Genomic DNA, 20,990 nt, shown 5'->3' with positions numbered 1-20,990 from the left:
TTCCTGTGCCCTGCCACACACTAGTTGAAGAGACGGTTCAATAACCTCATCAAGTCTCCACCATCCTCCCACTCAATTCTTTCGAGAGAAACTTTTCCTCGAGAAAGGACCCGATTCTAGAAACAATCCCTTATTGCTTTCAGATCTGAGACAGGAGGTATACCCAACTGTTTTGGGTGTCCTACGAAGATGCATTTATCCGCTTTGGGTTCGAGCTTATCAGCCTGAAACTTTTTCACATAAGCGTCGCAGCCCCAAACTTTTAAGAAATGACAGCTTAGGTTTCTCTAAACCATAGTTCATACGGTGTCATCTCGTCGGAATTACGTGGTGCCCTATTTAAAGTGAATGTGGTTGTCTCTAATGCCTAACCCATAAACTATTGTGGTAATTCGATAAGAGACATCATGGTATGCATCATATCCAATAGGGTGCAGTTATGATGTTCGGACACACCATCACACTATGGTGTTCCAGGCTGTATTAGTTGTGAAACAATTTCCACAATATCTTAATTCTGTGCCAAACTCACAATTCAGATATTCATCTCTATGATCATATCATAGATATTTTATCCTCTTGTCACGACGATCTTTCAACTTCACCCTGAAATTACTTGAACCTTTCAATAATTCAGACTCGTGATTCATCAAGTAAATGTACTCAACATCTACTCAAATCATTTGTGAAGTAAGAACATAACGATATCCACTACACGCCTCAGCACTCATTGGATTGCACACATCAAAATGTATTACTTCCAACAAGTTGCTTTCTAGTTCCATTTTACTAAAACCGAGGCTTTCAGTCATCTTGCCCATGTGGTATGATTTGCATGTCTCAAGTGATTTAAAATCAAGTGAGTCCAAACGGTCCATTTGCATGGAGTTTCTTCATGCATATACACCAATAGACATGGTTCACATGTCTCAAACTTTTCAAAACGAGTGAGCCCAAAGATCCATCAAATGGAGCTTCTTCATGCGTTTTATACCGATATGACTTACGTGGCAGTGCCACAAGTAGGTGGTACTATCATTACTATCTTATATCTTTTGGCATTTACATGTGTATCACTACGATCGAGATTCAATGAACCATTCATTTTAGGTGCAAGACCATTGAAGGTATCATTCAAATAAACAGAGTAACCATTATTCTCCTTAAATGAATAACTGTATTGCGATATACATAATCCAATCATGTCTATGCTCAACGCAAACACCAAATAACAATTATTTAGGTTTTAATACCAATCTCGATGGTAGAGAGATCGTACGATATTTGATCAACCTTGGAAATACTTCCAACACATATCGTCATCTCACCTTTTAGCTAGTCTCCGTTTATTCCGTAGCTTTTATTCCGAGTTACTAACACTTAGCAACCGAACCGGTATCTTATACCCTGGTGCTACTAGGAGTACTAGCAAAGTACACATTAACATAAAACATCCAATATACTTCTATCGACCTTGCCAGCCTTCTTATCTACCAAGTATCTAGGGTAATTCTGCTCCAGTGGTTGTTCCCTTTATTACAAAAGCACTTAGTCTCGGGTTTGGGTTCAACCTTGGGTTTCTTTACTAGAGCAGCAGCTGATTTGCCGTTTCATGAAGTATCCCTTCTTGCCCTTGCCCTTCTTGAAACTAGTGGTTTCACTAACCATCAACAATTGATGCTCCTTCTTGATTTCTACTTTTGTGGTGTCAAACATCGCGAATATCTCAAGGATCATCATATATGTCCCTGATATATTATAGTTCATCACGAAGCTCTAGCAGCTTGGTGGTAATGACTTCGGAGAAACATCACTATCTCATCTGGAAGATCAACTCCCACTCGATTCAAGCGATTGTTGTACTCAGACAATCTGAGCACAAGTTCAACAATTGAGCTTTTCTCCTTAGTTTGTAGGCTAAGAAAATCGTCGGAGGTCTTATACCTCTTGACGTGGGCACGAGCCTGAAATCCCAATTTCAGCCCTCGAAACATCTCATATGTTTCGCCACGTTTTAAAACGTCTTCGGTGCCTCAACTCTAAACCGTTTAACTGAACTATCACGTAGTTATCAAAATGTGTATGTCAGATGTTCGCAACATCCACAGACGACGTTCGAGGTTCAGCACACTGAGCGGTGCATTAAGGACATAAGCCTTCTATGAAGCAATGAGGACAATCCTCAGTTTACGGACCTAGTCCGCATAATTGCTACTATCAACTTTCAACTAAATTTTCTCTAGGAACATAACTAAACAGTAGAACTAAAGCGCGAGCTACGACATAATTTGCGAAGACCTTTTGACTATGTTCAGGATAATTAAGTTCATCTTATGAACTCCCACTCAGATAGACATCCCTCTAGTCATCTAAGTGATTACATGATCCGAGTCAAGTAGGCCGTGTCCGATCATCACGTGAGACGGACTAGTCAACATCGGTGAACATCTTCATGTTGATCGTATCTTCTATACGACTCATGCTCGACCTTTCGGTCTCTTGTGTTCCGAGGCCATGTCTGTACATGCTAGGCTCGTCAAGTTAACCTAAGTGTTTCGCATGTGTTCCGAGGCCATGTCTGTACATGCTAGGCTCGTCAACACCCGTTGTATTCGAACGTAAGAATCTATCACACCCGATCATCACGTGGTGCTTCGAAACGACGAACTTTCGCAACGGTGCACAGTTAGGGGGAACACATTCTTGAAATTTTAGTGAGGGATCATCTTATTTACTACCGTCGTTCTAAGCAAATAAGATGTATAAACATGATAAACATCACATGCAATCAAATAGTGACATGATATGGCCAATATCATATTGCTCCTTTTGATCTTCATCTTCGGGGCTCTATGATCATCATCGTCACCGGCATGACACCATGATCTCCATCATCATGATCTCTATCATCGTGTCTTCATGAAGTTGTCTCGTCAACTATTACTTCTACTACTACAGCTAACAGTTAGCAATAAAGTAAAGTAACTACATGACGTTCATGTTGACACGCAGGTCATAAATAAATTAAGACAACTCCTATGGCTCCTGCCGGTTGTCATACTCATCGACATGCAAGTCGTGATTCCTATTACAAGAACATGATCAATCTCATACATCACATATATCATTCATCACATCCTTTTGGCCATATCACATCACATAGCATACCCTGCAAAAACAAGTTAGACGTCCTCTAATTGTTGTTTGCATGTTTTACGTGGCTGCTATGGGTTTCTAGCAAGAACGTTTCTTACCTACGCAAAAACCACAACGTGATATGCCAATTGCTATTTACCCTTCATAAGGACCCTTTTCATCGAATCCGATCCGACTAAAGTGGGAGAGACAGACACCCGCTAGCCACCTTTATGCAACTAGTGCATGTCAGTCGGTGGAACCAGTCTCACGTAAGAGTACGTGTAAGGTCGGTCCGGGCCGCTTCATCCTACAATGCCACCGAATCAAGATTGGACTAGTAACGGTAAGCATATTGAACAAAATCAACACCCACAACTACTTTGTGTTCTACTCGTGCATAGAAACTACGCATAGACCTAGCTCATGATGCCACTGTTGGGTAACGTAGCAAAAATTCAAAATTTTCCTACGTGTCACCAAGATCTATCTATGGAGTCATCTAGCAACGAGGGAGGAGTGGATCTACATACCCTTGTAGATCGCGCGCGGAAGCGTTTAAGAGAATGGGGTTGATAGAGTCGTACTCGTCGTGATCCAAATCACCGATGATCCTAGCGCCGAACGGACGGCACCTCCGCGTTCAACACACGTACGGAGCAGCGACGTCTCCTCCTTCTTGATCCAGCAAGGGGGGAGGAGAGGTTGATGAAGATGGCTCCAACAGCAGCACGACGGCGTGGTGGTGATGGAGCTGCAGTACTCCGGCAGGGCTTCGCCAAGCACTATGGAGGAGGAGGAGGTGTTGGAGAGGGAGAGGGAGGCACCAAAGGCAAGGGTGAGAGGTCCTCCCTTCCCCCCACTATATATAGGGGGGCCTAGGGGGGGGGGCGCCGACCCTAGGAGATCCAATCTCCTAGGGGGGCGGCGGCCAAGGGAGGAATCCCTCCTCCCCAAGGCACCTAGGAGGTGCCTTCCCCTTCTAGGACTCTTCCTTTAGGGTTTCCCCATCCTAGGCGCATGGGCCCTAGGGGAAAGTGGCGCCCCAGCCCACTTTGGGCTGGATCCCTTCCCACTTCAGCCCATGGGGCCCTCCGGGATAGGTGGCCCCACCCGGTGGACCCCCGGGACCCTTCCGGTGGTCCCGGTAAAATACCGGTGACCCCGAAACTTGTCCCGATGGCCGAAATAGCACTTCCTATATATAATTCTTTACCTCCGGACCATTCCGGAACTCCTCGTGACGTCCGGGATCTCATCCGGGACTCCGAACAACATTCGGGTTACTGCATATACATATCCCTACAACCCTAGCGTCACCGAACCTTAAGTGTGTAGACCCTACAGGTTCGGGAACCATGTAGACATGACTGAGACGTTCTCTGGTCAATAACCAACAGCGGGATCTGGATACCCATGTTGGCTCCCACATGTTCCACGATGATCTCATCGGATGAACCACGATGTCAAGGACTTAATCAATCCCGTATGCAATTCCCTTTGTCTATCGGTACGATACTTGCCCGAGATTCGATCGTTGGTATCCCGATACCTTGTTCAATCTCGTTACCGGTAGACACTTTCGGAGATACCTGTAGTGTACCTCTCCGTTTACACGGAGTGACAAATCCCAGTCTCGATTCGTGCCAACCCAACAGACACTTTCGGAGATACCTGTAGTGTACCTTTATAGCCACCCAGTTACGTTGTGACGTTTGGCACACCCAAAGCACTCCTACGGCATCCGGGAGTTGCACAATCTCATGGTCTAAGGAAATGATACTTGACATTAGAAAAGCTTTAGCATACGAACTACATGATCTTGTGCTAGGCTTAGGATTGGGTCTTGTCCATCACATCATTCTTCTAATGATGTGATCCCGTTATCAATGACATCCAATGTCCATGGTCAGGAAACCGTAACCATCTATTGATCAACGAGCTAGTCAACTAGAGGCTTACTAGGGACATGGTGTTGTCTATGTATCCACACATGTATCTGAGTTTCCTATCAATACAATTCTAGTATGGATAATAAACGATTATCATGAACAAGGAAATATAATAATAACTAATTTATTATTGCCTCTAGGGCATATTTCCAACAATATTGGGTTCCCGTTGTGTTAGCTAATTCAGGTGTATAATTTTTTCTCACTAGTAAGCGTGCACATGCAACACACGTATCCTAATAAACTAAAATAAAAACATGAACTTTTGTATTGTTGTACCGAAACATTTAAATGTGCTGTCATACTCAATTTTTAATGTAATAATTTATTTTAGATTAAGTCATAGGTCTTGTTTGACGGTGAAAGATTTTCATTGTTGAAATGTTGTGATTCCAAAATTCGAAATACAAAAATGAAAAAACTCGTGCATGTAACACACGACCAATACACATGTCTTCACATAAAATTAACGATCACATAAATGTATTGTAATTGTTACTTATTACAAAAATACTTAAAAATAACAACTAAGCAACATTATCTAGTAATCATCATTTGATGATGATCCTCTCTGGAAGGTCCATCTTTTGATTCGATCTATAATGCTTCGTTCTAAGACTGGGATATTGTCTAGAACTTCATTTTCTTCATACTTCAAAATATGAACCAAAAAGCGCTTCCTCAGTTCAAAATCATCCTACATATGCATTATATAACATTGTTATTAGAAAAAAACATGAGTAACGTGTGTAGAAATGAGCATGGTGTGAAATACTTACCTTGGGTACTGGAAAATGTAGTGTTCCATCATGCCATGAGTGCATTAAATTGAAAATCAAATAACCAGATAGGGGACTGCATGTATGAAATGTTACATGTGAGTTGAATGAATCAATTAAGAGTGTGATGTATTGACAATATTCTTACCCGTATGGATTTGTGGGAACAACAGGAACTTTGCATCCCCATTTCAAAATGTCGTCCTTAAAGGCAGGGTTTGCAGTTTGAAGTGCAAGGTTTAGATCGTTGACCATAGTTTTAAGTATATGCTTTCCGAAAGTAGGTATTGAAAGCGGGTCCAAAATAGAAACAACTTTTTTTTGTTGGTCCAAGATGAACAAAAATAGTCCAAGAATATCACAAGGCAATAAAATCTGCAATGACGCATCATTCATTATCATTTATTAGGACCAAATAAACAATGACTTTGAATTGAAATCTTACCGTATCACATTCTGAGATATGATACTCATTGCTATTAGGCCATCTATCAAATAGTTGTGCCAACATAGCAATGTCCATACCATCATGATGACTTGGGACTCGTGCATACTGGGACATGGACTACAGTAATGTAAGAAAACATGAGTAGAATGAGGCAAACTGTAAAATGTGATTATAATAACTTACACAGAATCGTAGATCCATATAGTGTGTTGTGACGTCTCTAGCAAGCTGGACGTCGTGGCATGCTAGTATCCTCACAGCCATGTTAAAACAATCAGCATCCATGTACTCATCATTCTTTAATATGTTCTTTAATTGTCTCAAGTTCAAACTAATAGGATAAGGTTGAGAGCTTTTCACCCATTCGCTCCTGTGAAATGGGAATTCTGTCAATTATAATTATACATGAGTAATAATTTATTAGAAAAAAAAGAATTGGAAAAATGTGTCTTACTCTAGCAAAGGGATATCATCAACCATGCTGATGAACAAGCAAAGTTCATCCATTAAGTCGTCGTTTGTTGGAGTGACAAACGGCGAAAGGATAAATGATTGCGAGATGAGCTCAACTTGTGATGATGAGTTGGATGCTTTGGGTTTGTTAGGAGGTCTTTCGACGATCATACAATCGGTGGGATCCGTGTTGGTTTCATCATCATCCAAGTCTCGGTTTCTTATATCATCATCATTGAATTCCGAGCCGACTAAAATGACAGCTAATTTTGTTCTAAAATCTGTCATATGAACCTAAAGTGAAGTACTAACAAGATTTAATTTTCAAATAATGATAAAATACGAAATAATTAGTATCATGATATGATGCAAATTATACCTGTTCGGGAGTGTCAGACAGACTATCTCCCGTGAAGTACTCCATGTAATTTAACATCCAGAGACCACAAGATGACCTGGATGATTACAAATTTTTGATATGATTAATAACAAAAATATTATATTAATACTAAAATATTAGTATTATAAAATGATGTTGACCGAACCACAAGTCATATCGGACACGCTCGATTAAAAAGGAATTGAACAACGTTTGCCGCTAATTTAAATCAAATGACCAAAAGGGCTATCAATAAAATAATTGAATTTGTCAACACATATTTTTTATTATAAATCAACTGAACAAAAAGGCTATCAATAAAAAAATGAATTTGTCAATGCATAATTTCTTTGAGAGGAACCCATATAATTATTCCTTCATCAAATGGGTTGTCGATCATAGATATTAAAAATAAAACAAAAGGGACACGGCCGATGATCCATTCGGCGACATAATTTGGCCACGCAAAAGAAACCAGAGGTTGCATTGCAAAAGGAAAGAGAGCAACCAGAGGAACACTAATGAGGAGCTTCGGGCGAAAAGAAAATTAAAAAAAAGAGCAGCTGGTGCAAAGTATCTCAGTCTCCCCGCACACTAATGTGGAGCAGTCGTTTTCTCACAACAGTATGTGTGCGTGGTGAGACGGTGAGAGACACTCACTTTGCTTTCTCCGCCGCACGCCGCCGGCCGCCTTGTGTGGAGCAGGGCGCACGCCGCCGGCTGCCTTCTCTCGAGCAGGACGCATCCTCTCCCGCCACGACGTCTTCTGCCCCCCTCCCCCTCCCCGCACCACCACCACCACCACCACCACCACGGCCTCACTCCGTCTCCTATCCCCACGACGGCCTCGCCTCGCCGGCTCTTATCCCCACCACGGCCTCGCCCCGCCGCCTCCTCTCACCACCGCGGACTTGTCTCGCCGCCAACCCCGTGGATCTTCCCTAGATCGACTCTGCCGCCGCCATCATACTGCCGCAGAGCAGATCGAGATGCGAGATGCTGGACACGATGCGGGAGCAGGCATCTTGAATTGGACCGAGATCCAGTGCGCCGACCTCACACAGTCTCTCCGGGAAGGAGTTCGCAGCTCGCGTAGGTGTTCGGTTGCTGAAGGTATGCTGTTCGATTAGATGTTGTTAACGCACCTACAATTATCAGTGGGGATTTAGTCAGGTGACATTTTTTAGGCAACCATGTTGTGATAAAGCTTCTTAATTTGTGGATTTGAATATTGGGTGGCTTAATTTTTCACTATCAGCTAGCTCTAATTGATGTTGAGTCTTTGCTTTTTGAGACGTTGTAGTGTCGCAACCAAGTTGGTATCTGCACTGTTTCTATCAGAAATACATGTGAGTCCATTTTTTGACATCTGAACTTTGCTGATGCTTATGCCATTGTATGCACAACAGGCACCTTCACCACATTGTCATTCATTTGTGAGATGTTTCTGTTTCTCTATGTTGGCATGGATGCATTGGATATAGAGATTTGGAAGATTGTTAGCGGAACACATATACAGGTATGCTATATATCTGCTTCTTTCCATATGTGTAGTAACATATTCGTTGTTCAAATGTATAATATGCAGCCTAATGAAATGTATCGCCTTGAGCACCATTATATAGGCCAGATCTAATGAGAGGTGTTGTGTGAATTGCATTGTCATACAATAAGGTAAAGAATTGCATTGGCATACCAAATCTGTTGATCAAATGTGCTTTAGGAATGCTATGCAGGGTAAAAATAAAAATAATAGCATACCAAATGTACCCTGTTAAGCATAAATGCTCTGAGTTATATTAGGAGGCATACCCATCGTTCTGAAGACTGCTCTTAATATATTCTTCTCTTTTCCATGTTGTAACATCTAGATCAGTCCACTTATCGGATTTTAATTCCATGTGCTTGGATGCATATTTGAATAAATCCTCCAGTCCTTCTAGCTGGTGTACCAAAAAATGGAAAAAGTATAAGCATCACAAGTGAGAAATAAGAAAAAAAAGCTTATTAGAAAAGATGGGGCAGTAGGATGAAGTGCAGACCGTATCAGTGAGTCCTTGCGGCTCATGTATGGGCCTAGCGAGTCGAGCACCTGGACACATTTTTTTCTGGCATTTATAACACATAGGTACCAGTGAACGTCCTCCATGTTTATTGGAAAGTATACCTGAAGAAAATGATTATTTTAGTTGTACTCGTACGTGGATGAATCGGTCATTGTAGCTGTAATTCATCCAATTATGTAGGACACAAAGACTAACCATATCATTTTCCAAATACGCTTTGGCTCTGTTTAGTACCCATGCTGGTGCAGCATCCATGTCATCTGAGGGCAGATAGCTACCGATCTTTATCATCTTTGAGATGCATGCATTCTCTAAGAACACACTTCCACCTGACCTTACTTGTAGATGCTCCGTAGCAGTCATGCAATTTATGTACGTACTTATGACCTACAATTAAAAGCATACATAGTATATTAGATGACACATACTGATAATCAAATAGGATCTTCTAGTCGTAATGCGATAATAATAATAATATACTCACTTCGTCGCCAACCCATTCTCCGGGAGTTACAAGAGATAGTAAATGTCTTTTTTTTCAAAAATGCGTCACCGATGCTCACTAAATTTCTTTCTTTGCTTGGTTCAGACCGGATATTTTCTATAACAGACCAATCATCGCCACTGTAGGCATAATCTGTCATGATGGCAATGATAACATGTAATGATAATAACACAAAAACAATAATGTAGCAGTACAAGGACATTGAATGTTTTGTTCCATGCCTTGTGGAGAAACAACATAGTCTTGTGCCTTCTTAGGCTTGTTATGCCGTCGTTTATGTTTATTTATATGCACGGGCATTGTTAGCTCGTCCTCTATAGTCTGAAGCCCTTCCGTGTCCCGTGTTTGTGCCAATTCCTCATCCTGAGCTGCCACCATTTGTTGACTTGTTTCGTTGTGGGTTAGTTTCTGAGAACAATATTGAATGAATTACCCGTGTGTAGGATATAATATAATTAGAATAATTTGGGAAGATATAGTTGGAAAAGGAAAGTCACCTGTGTATGCTCAGAATCTTCATCCTCTCTGTTTGCTATGTTTTCTTCAAGAATAGGTGTATATTCTGGGCTATCCATGCAATTATTTTCCTCCACTTCATTATTGTTGAGTATCTCACTTGTTTCGTCATCGCTAGGTAGCTGAAACCCATGGTAGTATAATATTATAAGAGCGTGAATATATTTTTGTAATGATATTGTACTAAGATAATTACAAACTGATCTTTGGCGTTAGACATGTGGAAAGAAAACTTGCCTCTGTTGATTCGGGGATTGTATATCCATCCTTGGTTATCACAGCATCAAAAAGCATGTTTAGTGGACCCTCCCTAATGGACTCTTGTGTAGCCTTTGTGGAGTCGGGATCTGTATCCTCTTGTACGGTTATCACCTCTTCAACCTGCATATTCTCTGTATCCTCCATAGTAGATTCTTCTTGTATCACCTCTGTCGCCTCGGTGTTTGTATCCTCGTCTTTCTTTACATCTTCAATCTGCATATTATCTATATCCTCATCCTTTGCTACCTTGTTGATGTTTTCCTGAAAACCCAAGCATGACATTTCTAGATAGAAAACCTTGTATAGGAAGAAGAGAGATATAATATGTCATTACCGTGTCAATGGCATCGGCAATAGTACCGGATCTGGTTGGAGATTGACCCGCATGGGGCACCGATGACGATGGCGCCGACATGGACGATGATGGTGCTTCACCAAGGGCTGATGTGTGCGGCGCGGTGGAGAGACTTGTTGTGGCAGTTTGTTGGGATGCGGCTGAGAGATCGTGAGGGGGGTGGAGGAGGGGTCTAAAGTAATGGTATCAGGAAATATAAGGCAGAATCGTGAGAGAAAGGAAATAAGGCAGAATCGTGGGAGAAAGGAAACTACTATCGCGATAATTGGGGACTCCTGATTGCTATCATCCCCGGATTTATCTGACGCCCAGAATCTTATCTTGTGCTTTTTTTATACCCCAGTTTGCCAAAATTACTGGAGTTATTTCCGTAGTGCATTTTATCTGCATAAATATTGGGTGTGGCCCACCTTCCTTCTGTAACTGCAGGCTGTGTAATAATTCAGAGAAGGCACACCCTTTAAATATTTATCAAACTTAATTTTTTGTTTTTGAAATTAAGGCAACTGCGGGGACTACCAACAGGCGACGTACCTGCTACGTGTTGGTGATGAGCAAGCTAGCCAAGGGGCAGCATAGTGAATCGATGAAGAAGCTGGAATCCTAATAGGAGGAATATTTTCAACTGGTTTGACGCATGTTGGAGGAGGTATTCTCGCCCACTATGGTTATCCAGCATTTTAGCATGTTACATGCCTTATCTTCTTTTCTGAATTCTATATAGTATATTCTTTCGATTTTTTTTCTGTAAAAACAAAGCATGTGAGCTCATCTGCTATAGATTCGGGAACAACATATGTGCAACATAGTAGTAATAACGCCTTTTAACTTCAATATATTCCATGAATGTCATAGATTCTTCCAGTTTTCATTACAAATATATCAGAGAGCATAGCACTTAGGCGTTCAAGAACATCTTTAATAGAACAGAATTCTGGCTGCTAAATTTAGATAGTACCGAATATACAACACAAAGTGTTCCTTATTATGGATGATCTGACACCATGACGTGGCATCATTCCACCATCTTCTTCTATTTGAAATAGGTTTACAAGTTGGCACATCTGGAGACCAATATAACCACATTAAAGCCTCAATTCTCCTGAACACGAAATATTTTTCAACCCTGAATCAGCAGAAATTATGAAGTGATTAGTGCATGGCAGGACTTACGGCTACTAAAATGATAAACTTCTAAGGAGCTTCTTTCATAAGTTGGTTTTCAACACAAACATAGTAGGGGAAAAGAAATATTGGAATAATGCACTTGCCTCATCTCTCCAAAACATCTTTGTAGACAATGTTCTTGGTGCTTTTCCCGGATTTATCGACATCCTTGTTTGGCTTGGCCAAAATCCGTGTTGTCTCTCTCGACACTCCTCTTGACAATGCAACATATAGCTGACCATGTGAGAATACTGGCTTGGGAAGGTAAATGCCAACATTTGGGATGGTCTGACCCTGTGCCTTGTTAATTGTCATCGCAAAACTCAGACGGATGGGGAACTGTTTTCTCTTAAGTTTGAAAGGAAGTGAGATGTCCTCCGAGGGCGACATTGGGATCCTAGGTATAAACACCCTCTTTCCAGCATGCTGACCACCAACAATCTCTGCATCGATTGCATTATCCTGAAAGGCTCTGATCATAAGCTGTGTTCCATTGCATAGACCATTATGAGGGTCGAGGTTCCGTAGCAGAATGACCGGGCAGTTGACCTTTAATTTCAAAACATGTGGGGGCAAGCCATTTGGTGTGATCGAGTTCAAAAAATCAATTGTGTAATTATTCTGTAGGTCATCCTCGATTGAGTCAAAACTATGGTATAACTTTTCTTCACCTGGAAACCTGGAGATCATCTTGTCATTCAGGTCATCGACATGATCGTTCTTGGTCGATAGAATAGCACGTGCACTCATGTACTCTCTGGATGTAGCATTGGCATGCAACGATGGGAAGACATCTTCGATGAGCATGTTAATAGCTTTTTCATCCTCGGTATAGCCAATGACAATGTCGTCAGGGAGACGGACATAGTCGTCGCCAATTGTCTCTTCAGTTCCATTGCCTATCCTTAGGAGGTATTCCGAGAACCAAGGATCAGCCTGTGCCCGCATATTGCGTGTGAGACGTATCTTGCGGGTCTTCTCCCAAAGATAGGATCTCAGAAGTGTAGCATCCGTGATCTGCGCTCTTGTCCCACGTGTCACAACAGGTAGGACCTGCCTGAAATCACCACCAAAGACGACAACCTTTCCTCCAAACGGCAAAGAACATTCCATTATATCCTGTAGTGATCTATCAAGCGTCTCAACTGCTTGACGTTTTGTCATAGCGACTTCGTCCCAAATTATCAAGGACGCCTGTCTAAGCAACTCCGCTGTACCACTTTGTTTTGTGAAACTGCACATACTATTGTCAGTGAGCTTGATTGGTATTTTGAACCGAGAGTGTGCTGTCCGTCCTCCAGGCATTATCGATGCTGCAATACGAGATGTAGCAGTTGCAATCGCCATTTGGCCCATGGAACGCACCTTAGCAAGCAATGCCTTGTACAGGTACGTCTTCCCAGTGCCTCCTGGACCATCAACAAAGAATATCTGGCTTTTTTTGTTCATCACATGATCCATTATGTCATTGAAACCAGCCAACTGCTCATTGTTCAAACTGCTAAATAGATCTAGATGTTCTATGTCCGCGGTGATTTGCCTCTCTTCTGTTACCTCTCTGTACTCACCGTCATAAGAACCATCGGTCTCTATCAGATCCGGAAGTCCATAGTTTTTAATATCCTTTCCCATGGATTGCAACATATCCCTAATATCTCTAAGGACCATCTGCTCAAGTATTGACTCATTTGATTCATTAAGACGGTAATCCTCACACATTGATGGTAGATGTTTCTCCCACAATTGTCGGATTTCTGTTGCCTCGCAAAAAACCAATATAGTCGCAAACAACCGTCTTAGGGCACAAGGCATCTGAAATGTGGCCGCCTCTGTCATGCAATCATCAAGAGTCTTGTCGTGCTCAATGAGGCCTAAGTGTTCACATGCCTCTCTGAAGGAAGTGCACATGTTGCCATTTACTGTTTTTAAATCATCAAATGAAGTGGCACCTCGGACATGACTTAGAAACACACGCAAGTAGTACCTCTCTCCTTCAGCAGGGTGTGCGTAGACAAGTCTTCCAATCTGCGATCTGTTATTTCTTCTCTTCTGCCACTTCTTTTTTCCAGCTATCCATCTATAATGCTCTGGAAACTCTCTGTACAACAATTTCCGTGCTCGCGGAATCTTCCGGATCATCTCAAAGTACTCGGTAAGCATGGACCTAGATGAAGATGGTCGAGCGACAACATCTTCTAGATTTTCACCAGATTTAAATGCAATTGTATGCATATTTGGCAAATGAAGTTGGAGCTGCAGCACTGATGGGCTGACACCAAACATTTTAAAACCAAAAATCCTGTAAATAGCCTCTGGAGGAGATACATAGCGTGCATCCCTATATTGTCGGATTTCATTGATGATTCCACCATCATTGATTATGTCCTGCTCAAAAGCAAATGACGTCCGATCATGGCCTTTATAGATGTACTTGAACAAATACTTCACTGCCTTGATGCTCGAGCATGCTTCAACATTAATGTGGCAGTTGTATCGCATAAGCAGACAAGGGTTGTAAGGGACCACCCATCTATTGTCCAAATTGGCTCCTCTGATCCTAACTCCATGCCCATCGTCCCTCCTCCGATAGATGGGATAAGAGTCTCTCCCTTGTTGTGTGGCATCACAAAAATCTCGCGGATAATGGAACCTACACTGTCCATCAATCATGCACGGACAACTTTTTTTCAACTCACCACAGGGTCCGTGCAGCATGTGTTTGACGACCAGCTCATGCAGAACTGGGTGTTTCTCTTTGTCAGGTATCTCTGCGGATATCACCCGATCATAGTCATCCGGGGTTGCCAACTTGCTATTTGCTTTCATGATTAAAAGTATATGCTCATGAGGGAGGCCTCGTTTCTGAAACTCTGTGACATGTACATAAGCTGCGACTTGTCCGAAATGCTTACCCTTAATTAGCAAGTCCATCATATCTCGCTGTTTAGCCCTGTATACCCTTGCCACCAGGTCTGGACGGTCTTGTGGCAGTTGTCCAGGCATCAGATTAAGTGTTATCTCCTCCCAGTAGGGATTGCAAGTCATCGTGATAAAATAATCCGGTTTACCCCACCGTTGGACTATTGCCATTGCATCGAGGAACCTTCGCTGCATGTCGCGATCACCACCAGGAAACGTGCGTGGAAGCACGATTCTCTTACCAATCCGATCACCACGTGACTCGCCGGCAACGATGGTGTCAACAAGACCCTGTAACAGTATACTTGGTCATGGAAAAGGCATGTTTTTCAAAATGTTGATGTAGTAGGATGTATTAGTATAAACGCAAGCACGATACCTGGTAGAGGTCAGCTCGTATAACCTTTTGATTCTCTGGCTTTGAGTACCAGTCCAGCCTCATAGTCTCAATCTTGATATACATGTCAACAGCCCACTGTTGGAAAAGGCGTCCACCGAACAAGACTATGTTAAAAAGCTTCTTCCTGACCTGTAGCTTGAAGCAGTAGTACTCCCTCGCACTAACAAATTTCCTGGATTGTGTTGCATTCACCTCATTGTCACCAAAATCCTCATCTTGGTTATCCTCATTATCATCTACAATATCGAATATAAATACAAGTATAATGGCTGGAATCATAATGATTAACAACATAAGATTTGTTTATTAAGAATAAGTGGTACACTATAATGAACGGCACCTGCATGTAAATCATTGGCATGGTCTTCATCTGGCACAAAATTCCCAACTTGTTCCCTTTCATTAATCAAATTATCTTCTGTTTTGTTGGGGGAGCAAGACACAAGTTTTTATTCACCAACACAGTAAGTAGATAATGCCATAACAATTTAATAATGAACATCATACCTGCATGTAAATCAGTGACTCGGTCTTCATCTGGCCCAAAGTTGCCAACTTGTTCCCTTCCACCCATCAAGTTTTCATCTGCTCGATAGGTGAACGAAGACAAATGTTATTATATTTATAAAGATAGTATGTAGATAACACAACAATAATGAATAGAATACCTGTATGTAATTCAGAGGCCCGGTTTTCTTGCGGATCTGAATAATGCGCCGGATATTGGTTTGTGTCATTGTGTTCCTGAACATACGGCATCCAGCGATTCCAAGCTGTCTCCCCACGTGGGAAAAACAGTGGATATGACAATGGATCATAGCACCCATAGTATGCTCTACTGTACAGGGGCCGGTCGCCTTTTTTGCCATGCACAACAACACTCCTGTCAAAACAATTTTGTGGGTCGCTCCCTTCAACCCATATAGCTGCCACCTGAGAAGTCGTTGGGGCATTATACCTACGTTGATCCAACTTGATATCTGTGTTTAGTGAGATCTTGTACTCATCTAGATTTGGAACGGACCCAAGGCTCTTGAAAGCCTGTGCATAAGGGTTCGGCTCTAGTATTAGCAGAATTTTACGTATGAGTTCTATATTCAGATCTGGAGACCTCTTAGCCCTGTGCACCAAGTTATGATCTGTATCATAAATATAGAGCTGCAAATGCCTAGGACCATTATCAGCCGGCACCAGATCATCAAGAGCGTGGTACAACCCCCCACATGCACGAAAGGTATATACGCCGGTTCCTGCCGCAGTGCTTACTCGACAATCAAGGGTGACTCCAAGACTTGTGAATGAGAAGTGAGAGTTGAAATACCGTATGCTGTCTCGAAAATATTTAGCATCGTCATCACCTTGACTTGTGAACAGCCGTTTCAACTCATCCGGAACCTCAGGTGTAAACAAACCTACTTTCCCCTTTCTGCAACAAAATGCAGGTCCCTCATACTGAAACCGCAATGCTCCACAGTGGAGGCAGTCCCTAACTTTTCTAAGGACGTGGTGATTTTTGGATAGGTTCATGTACACCATAGCATGAGGATCATTTGTGTGTGTTCCATCAGTGTGACGTCGTTCAACTCGGTAGGATTCAAACTCAATATCTGGAACAAAATTTGAATATTCAGGCACCATTTGTTACAGAAATGACAATATTATATTATATGGTAACTCATCATAGCAATAATGTACCTTGGTGGGCGAACATCCTAGCTTCTTCATCAGGCTCAAGGTATTCAGCTTGTAGAAGGTTTCCGTCTCCACAACATTCTGTAGTAGGCAAATATTAGTTTGTAGAAGATATCGTATATTAAAGACAGAACCATGTATGCATTAATGCGAACCATCAATATTGTTTGTGTTGCCATCTGGCTCCAGTATTCCATATGCATCATTGCCGTGGTCGTTGCCTGACAGAATATTCAGCTTGTAAAATGGGCAAGACTGAGCGATGAATGAAAGGAATGAACCAAGTAGTAGTCAATTAAAGCACCATTATAAGTGTCGATGGGATTGTGTCCACATGACGGCGCAGTAAGTATGTTGTCTGGGCTCATCCTCCTTCGAGAGTTTTGTATCCGATACGTATCATTTGTGTGTAGCCAATCACAATCTTCATCAGCTACAGAAACATTGAGTGGCTGTCAGTTAGGAAATCAAAGTTTGGATAAAAAGTGTTTTATGTACTGTGCATCACCTGTATCGGATTGATTTTGTTCTCCAGCTGTAAGGACTATTGTTGACGATTTGGCTCGCCTCCGCTTGTCACGTAGGCTTTGCAATATCCCTTGCTTATGTTGCTCATACCTGGCATTTTCCCTCTGCCTCTTGAGTGCTTGTTTTGCTTCTGTATATCAAGTGATAATTAGGTATAAGACAAATTGAACAACCATTGTTTTTTACTCGGTATGATAGTTAATATGAGCCACAATTGACTACCATATGAATTGCTTCCTCTGTAGGCTTGAAGTGGCGGTCGTAACACAGTCAGTTGGGAGGACCCAACGCCAGAGTCAAAATTGTTGACATTTTCTTTGTTAGAAACGGCTGTATCTGGTGTTCTTAATGAAGCTGGACCATGAAGTGGAGTTAGATCACTCATTATCACATCAACAGGTATGCCTGCATCATAATTGTATGTACAGTATCAGTTGTTGACACACAAACGCCGGTGGGTGACACACAAATATCAGTTGTAGGACAACACATGACCTTCAGTGGCTGTTGTGTGTTGTTGGTGGGTGATAGCAGACTGCACACTTGGCCTCTCCACAGTGTCTAAATCTGTCAGAAATAACACTTAATCAACATGATTTTACTTGTCATTCACGACATGCATGATAAAGGACAGGTAAAATGGAGTAACCAGGTGACATGGCCCCGGATGGCTTTGATGGAGTGTTGGTTCCAGTTACAATAGCGGTGGTAGCCTTCTTACGATCCCTTGCCTCCTGTCGTTTTTTAATATTGCATCCCTATTTAGTGCATACCTCTCCCTTTCCCTTTGTCTCTTCCGCTCTTTTGGATCTGTTGGTTGACCTGCGGGGCAATGACATATGCTGGATTTACAAGATATAAGTAGGCAAGAGTAGGTGATAACTGTATATTTACCTGAATTGCTATTGTTCGTCACATCCTGAAAGGGAGCACGTACTCCACTACGCTGAGAGGATGCCATATTGTCTTCTCAATGATTTTTTTGTGAATTTCAACCCTTTGGCAACTCAGTTTGACATGCTGATCATGATTGTACTTTAAGTATGACATTTCAGAGTACAAATTATAGAATGCCAGATTAAAAGAGCAATTACATCTATCTTTTGCCTCATCTTCCACCTTGCAAATTAATCTGATCTAACCTGTGCACTGGCAGGGGTGATGACACCGGAGGTAGGGCAGCACGCCGGCTGGAGGCCGTCCACCGGGTGGAGGACGTCGCGGACGCCTGGGGCGAGGGCGGCGTGGCGAAGATGCCGGGGTGAGGAGAGGCAGCAAGTTGGGTGGAGGATGTCCAGCGGGTCGAGGACGTCGCGGAGACCAGGGGCGAGGACGGCGGGGCTGATGGCCGAGGCGAGGTTCGTGGACTGATGGTGGCGTTGATCGTGGAGTTTTGTGGTATGGTGGCTGCGTTGATTGTGGACGTATGTTAAATTCCCTGGAAGGGTCATCGTTGGGCTCTGTAGCATCCTGGACGGGAGAGTCTGCCGGCAGAACATTTCTTTTGAACCGTAGATCTGATTGTAGTTTGCTAGATGTAACGTGGACAGTTGGATGTAACTAAGTGGGTTTGATCGGACGTGGGGGGTTATCCCGTGTGCACTTTCCGGTGTGGAAGTATAGATATAGATATAGATTGATCTACACATACGAACCAAATGAAAGTTCACACAAAGTGGTAGTGTTGGATCACATAAGAAGTAAACATAGAAGAAAATAATGCCATATAAATCATGGATACAACTATAGAGCACATGTGATAAGATAAGTCATGCCTTCCACTCAAACCCCAACCCACATTTTCCTCCAAATTATGTTGCCATAAAGCTTCAAATTCTAGTAGGTGTATATTTTTTTTTCTCATCTTCTCACGTGATTGCTGACTGCAAATAAAAACAAAATTTGGTTGGTTTAAAAAGCATGATCTCAATCCACACATAAACGAAATAAAGGTATACTTGAAGTGCTAGTGTTAGATCACATGAGTCTTTTATCGTACATGAACAAATTCTGTTATCAAAAGGATTAATTAGTTAGCCTTTTATCGTACATGACATCCAAGTTTCCACTACGCGGGACTCCAACGAAAGCAAAAAAGGGCAGAAGGCACAACTACGTAATTAGTTAGCCTTTCTCTCATCTCAGTATATAAACATGCAATGCATCCAGCCAAGATCCAACAACACCCCATCCATCTACTTGAAAAGGACGAGAGTTGAGAATGCCGTTCAAGCACCAGCTCCTCCTCTCGACCGCCGTCCTGCTCGCCGCACTTGCCGCGGCGTCGGCCAGCTTCAGGGACCGATGCGTTCCAGGGCGGGAGATCACATACGAGTCGCTTAACGCCTGCCGCGAGTACGCGGTCAGACAAACATGCGGCTACTACCTCTCCGCCGAGAGGCAGAATAGGCGGTGCTGCGACGAGCTGTCCAAGGTCCCGGAGCTGTGCCGGTGCGAGGTGCTGCGCATCCTCATGGACGGGAGAGTGACTAAGGAGGGCGTGGTCAAGGGCAGCCTCCTCCAGGACATGTCCAGATGCAAAAAGCTGACGAGGGAGTTCATCGCGGGCATCGTCGGCCGGGAGGAGTGCAACTTGGAGACCGTCTTCGGGCGGTACCATTACTGCCCGTCCGAATATCCTGGACCTGAAGTGGTCGTGTAACTTTATAAATAGCTCGAGCGTGAATAAACCTGTTGCTCGATCCATGGGCGCATGTGCGAAAAATATGGCAACAAAGAGCATCCGAGAGGATGATGTTAGTCTTTTGTTAAGGTGTGGAGGTTATACTAGTGCAGAAAAGCTTATGGTGTGTTTGATTGCCGTGCTATTTTTTGTGTTTCCCCAGAGTGTCTCGGTTGAGTGTGTATGGGGTAATATAATACAACCTCTAGTCCATGTTGTGCACGTCGTTTGGTTGCCCGCAAAGTCACAAGTTACATGAGAGAAGAAACGCAAGCACTGCGTTTGGTTACTTGTTTGTGCTGCCTAGATGCAAAGTTTGGTTGTTTCGTTATGTGTACACTGATGATTACTCTCACCTCTTTTTCGCATGGTGAGCTTATCTTATTGAAAGAGGCTTTCGTCTTACTTTATACATAAAGCAAAGCCCGAACAACATACAAAGGTAGCTCACACGCACACCAACCCTGCTGGGGATTCCAGCTTTACAATATAAGTACAAAGGGGCTAAAAGCCAGAGGCCTTATAAACAGAAACCAAGCAACACTCGCTAAACTAAGAACGGGAACAAAAGGAGAGCTCGGGGCACCGCTCCTAAGGAGAATACGAAGCAACGATCCAGGTTGTACAAGGAAGTGGTAGTTTGAAGGAGGAGAGGCAAATAAAATGACATCTCCAAGGAGAAGAACGGTATCCATGAACATCATCGTCGACAAGAACAAGGTCCTGCTAGGCTTTTACTGATGCCTCAATGT

At 42.7% G+C, this 20,990-nt stretch overlaps 5 protein-coding genes across 5 annotated transcripts; 2 read left to right on the top strand and 3 right to left on the bottom strand.

The window, feature by feature from the left end:
- Positions 1-5,628: 5,628 nt before the first annotated feature.
- Positions 5,629-7,203, bottom strand: LOC147976416 (uncharacterized). Its single transcript, XM_087520853.1, has 7 exons — positions 7,147-7,203; positions 6,769-7,061; positions 6,498-6,684; positions 6,312-6,431; positions 6,015-6,241; positions 5,867-5,942; positions 5,629-5,784 (listed from the first exon to the last, which is right to left on the bottom strand). The coding sequence occupies exons 1-7, from the start codon at positions 7,201-7,203 to the stop codon at positions 5,629-5,631; spliced, it is 1,116 nt and encodes a 371-aa protein (XP_087376979.1).
- A 584-nt stretch (positions 7,204-7,787) lies between these two features.
- Positions 7,788-19,201, top strand: LOC147976413 (sodium/hydrogen exchanger 1-like). Its single transcript, XM_087518778.1, has 5 exons — positions 7,788-8,259; positions 8,556-8,665; positions 11,352-11,498; positions 17,801-17,954; positions 18,712-19,201. The coding sequence occupies exons 1-3, from the start codon at positions 8,136-8,138 to the stop codon at positions 11,454-11,456; spliced, it is 339 nt and encodes a 112-aa protein (XP_087374904.1). The 5' UTR covers positions 7,788-8,135; the 3' UTR covers positions 11,457-11,498; positions 17,801-17,954; positions 18,712-19,201.
- LOC147976415 (uncharacterized) lies at positions 12,122-13,828 on the bottom strand. The gene has a single exon (XM_087520852.1). The coding sequence runs from the start codon at positions 13,826-13,828 to the stop codon at positions 12,122-12,124; it is 1,707 nt and encodes a 568-aa protein (XP_087376978.1).
- LOC147976414 (uncharacterized) lies at positions 14,845-17,940 on the bottom strand. Its single transcript, XM_087520851.1, has 11 exons — positions 17,778-17,940; positions 17,536-17,685; positions 17,332-17,460; positions 17,183-17,248; positions 17,031-17,108; positions 16,004-16,942; positions 15,843-15,920; positions 15,676-15,753; positions 15,315-15,571; positions 14,975-15,226; positions 14,845-14,886 (listed from the first exon to the last, which is right to left on the bottom strand). Exons 1-11 carry the CDS (start codon positions 17,938-17,940, stop codon positions 14,845-14,847), a joined length of 2,232 nt encoding a protein of 743 aa, XP_087376977.1.
- A 517-nt stretch (positions 19,202-19,718) lies between the features above and the next one.
- On the top strand, positions 19,719-20,383 carry LOC125552522 (trypsin/alpha-amylase inhibitor CMX1/CMX3). The gene has a single exon (XM_048716115.2). The coding sequence runs from the start codon at positions 19,777-19,779 to the stop codon at positions 20,215-20,217; it is 441 nt and encodes a 146-aa protein (XP_048572072.2). The 5' UTR covers positions 19,719-19,776; the 3' UTR covers positions 20,218-20,383.
- The last annotated feature ends 607 nt before the right edge of the window (positions 20,384-20,990 follow it).

The sequence above is a fragment of the Triticum urartu genome, chromosome 4A (assembly GCF_056163025.1).
Source record: "Triticum urartu cultivar PI428250 chromosome 4A, HENAU_Tu73, whole genome shotgun sequence".
In the NCBI taxonomy this organism is placed as follows: domain Eukaryota; kingdom Viridiplantae; phylum Streptophyta; class Magnoliopsida; order Poales; family Poaceae; genus Triticum; species Triticum urartu.
This window is presented reverse-complemented; position numbering and strand designations above follow the sequence as displayed.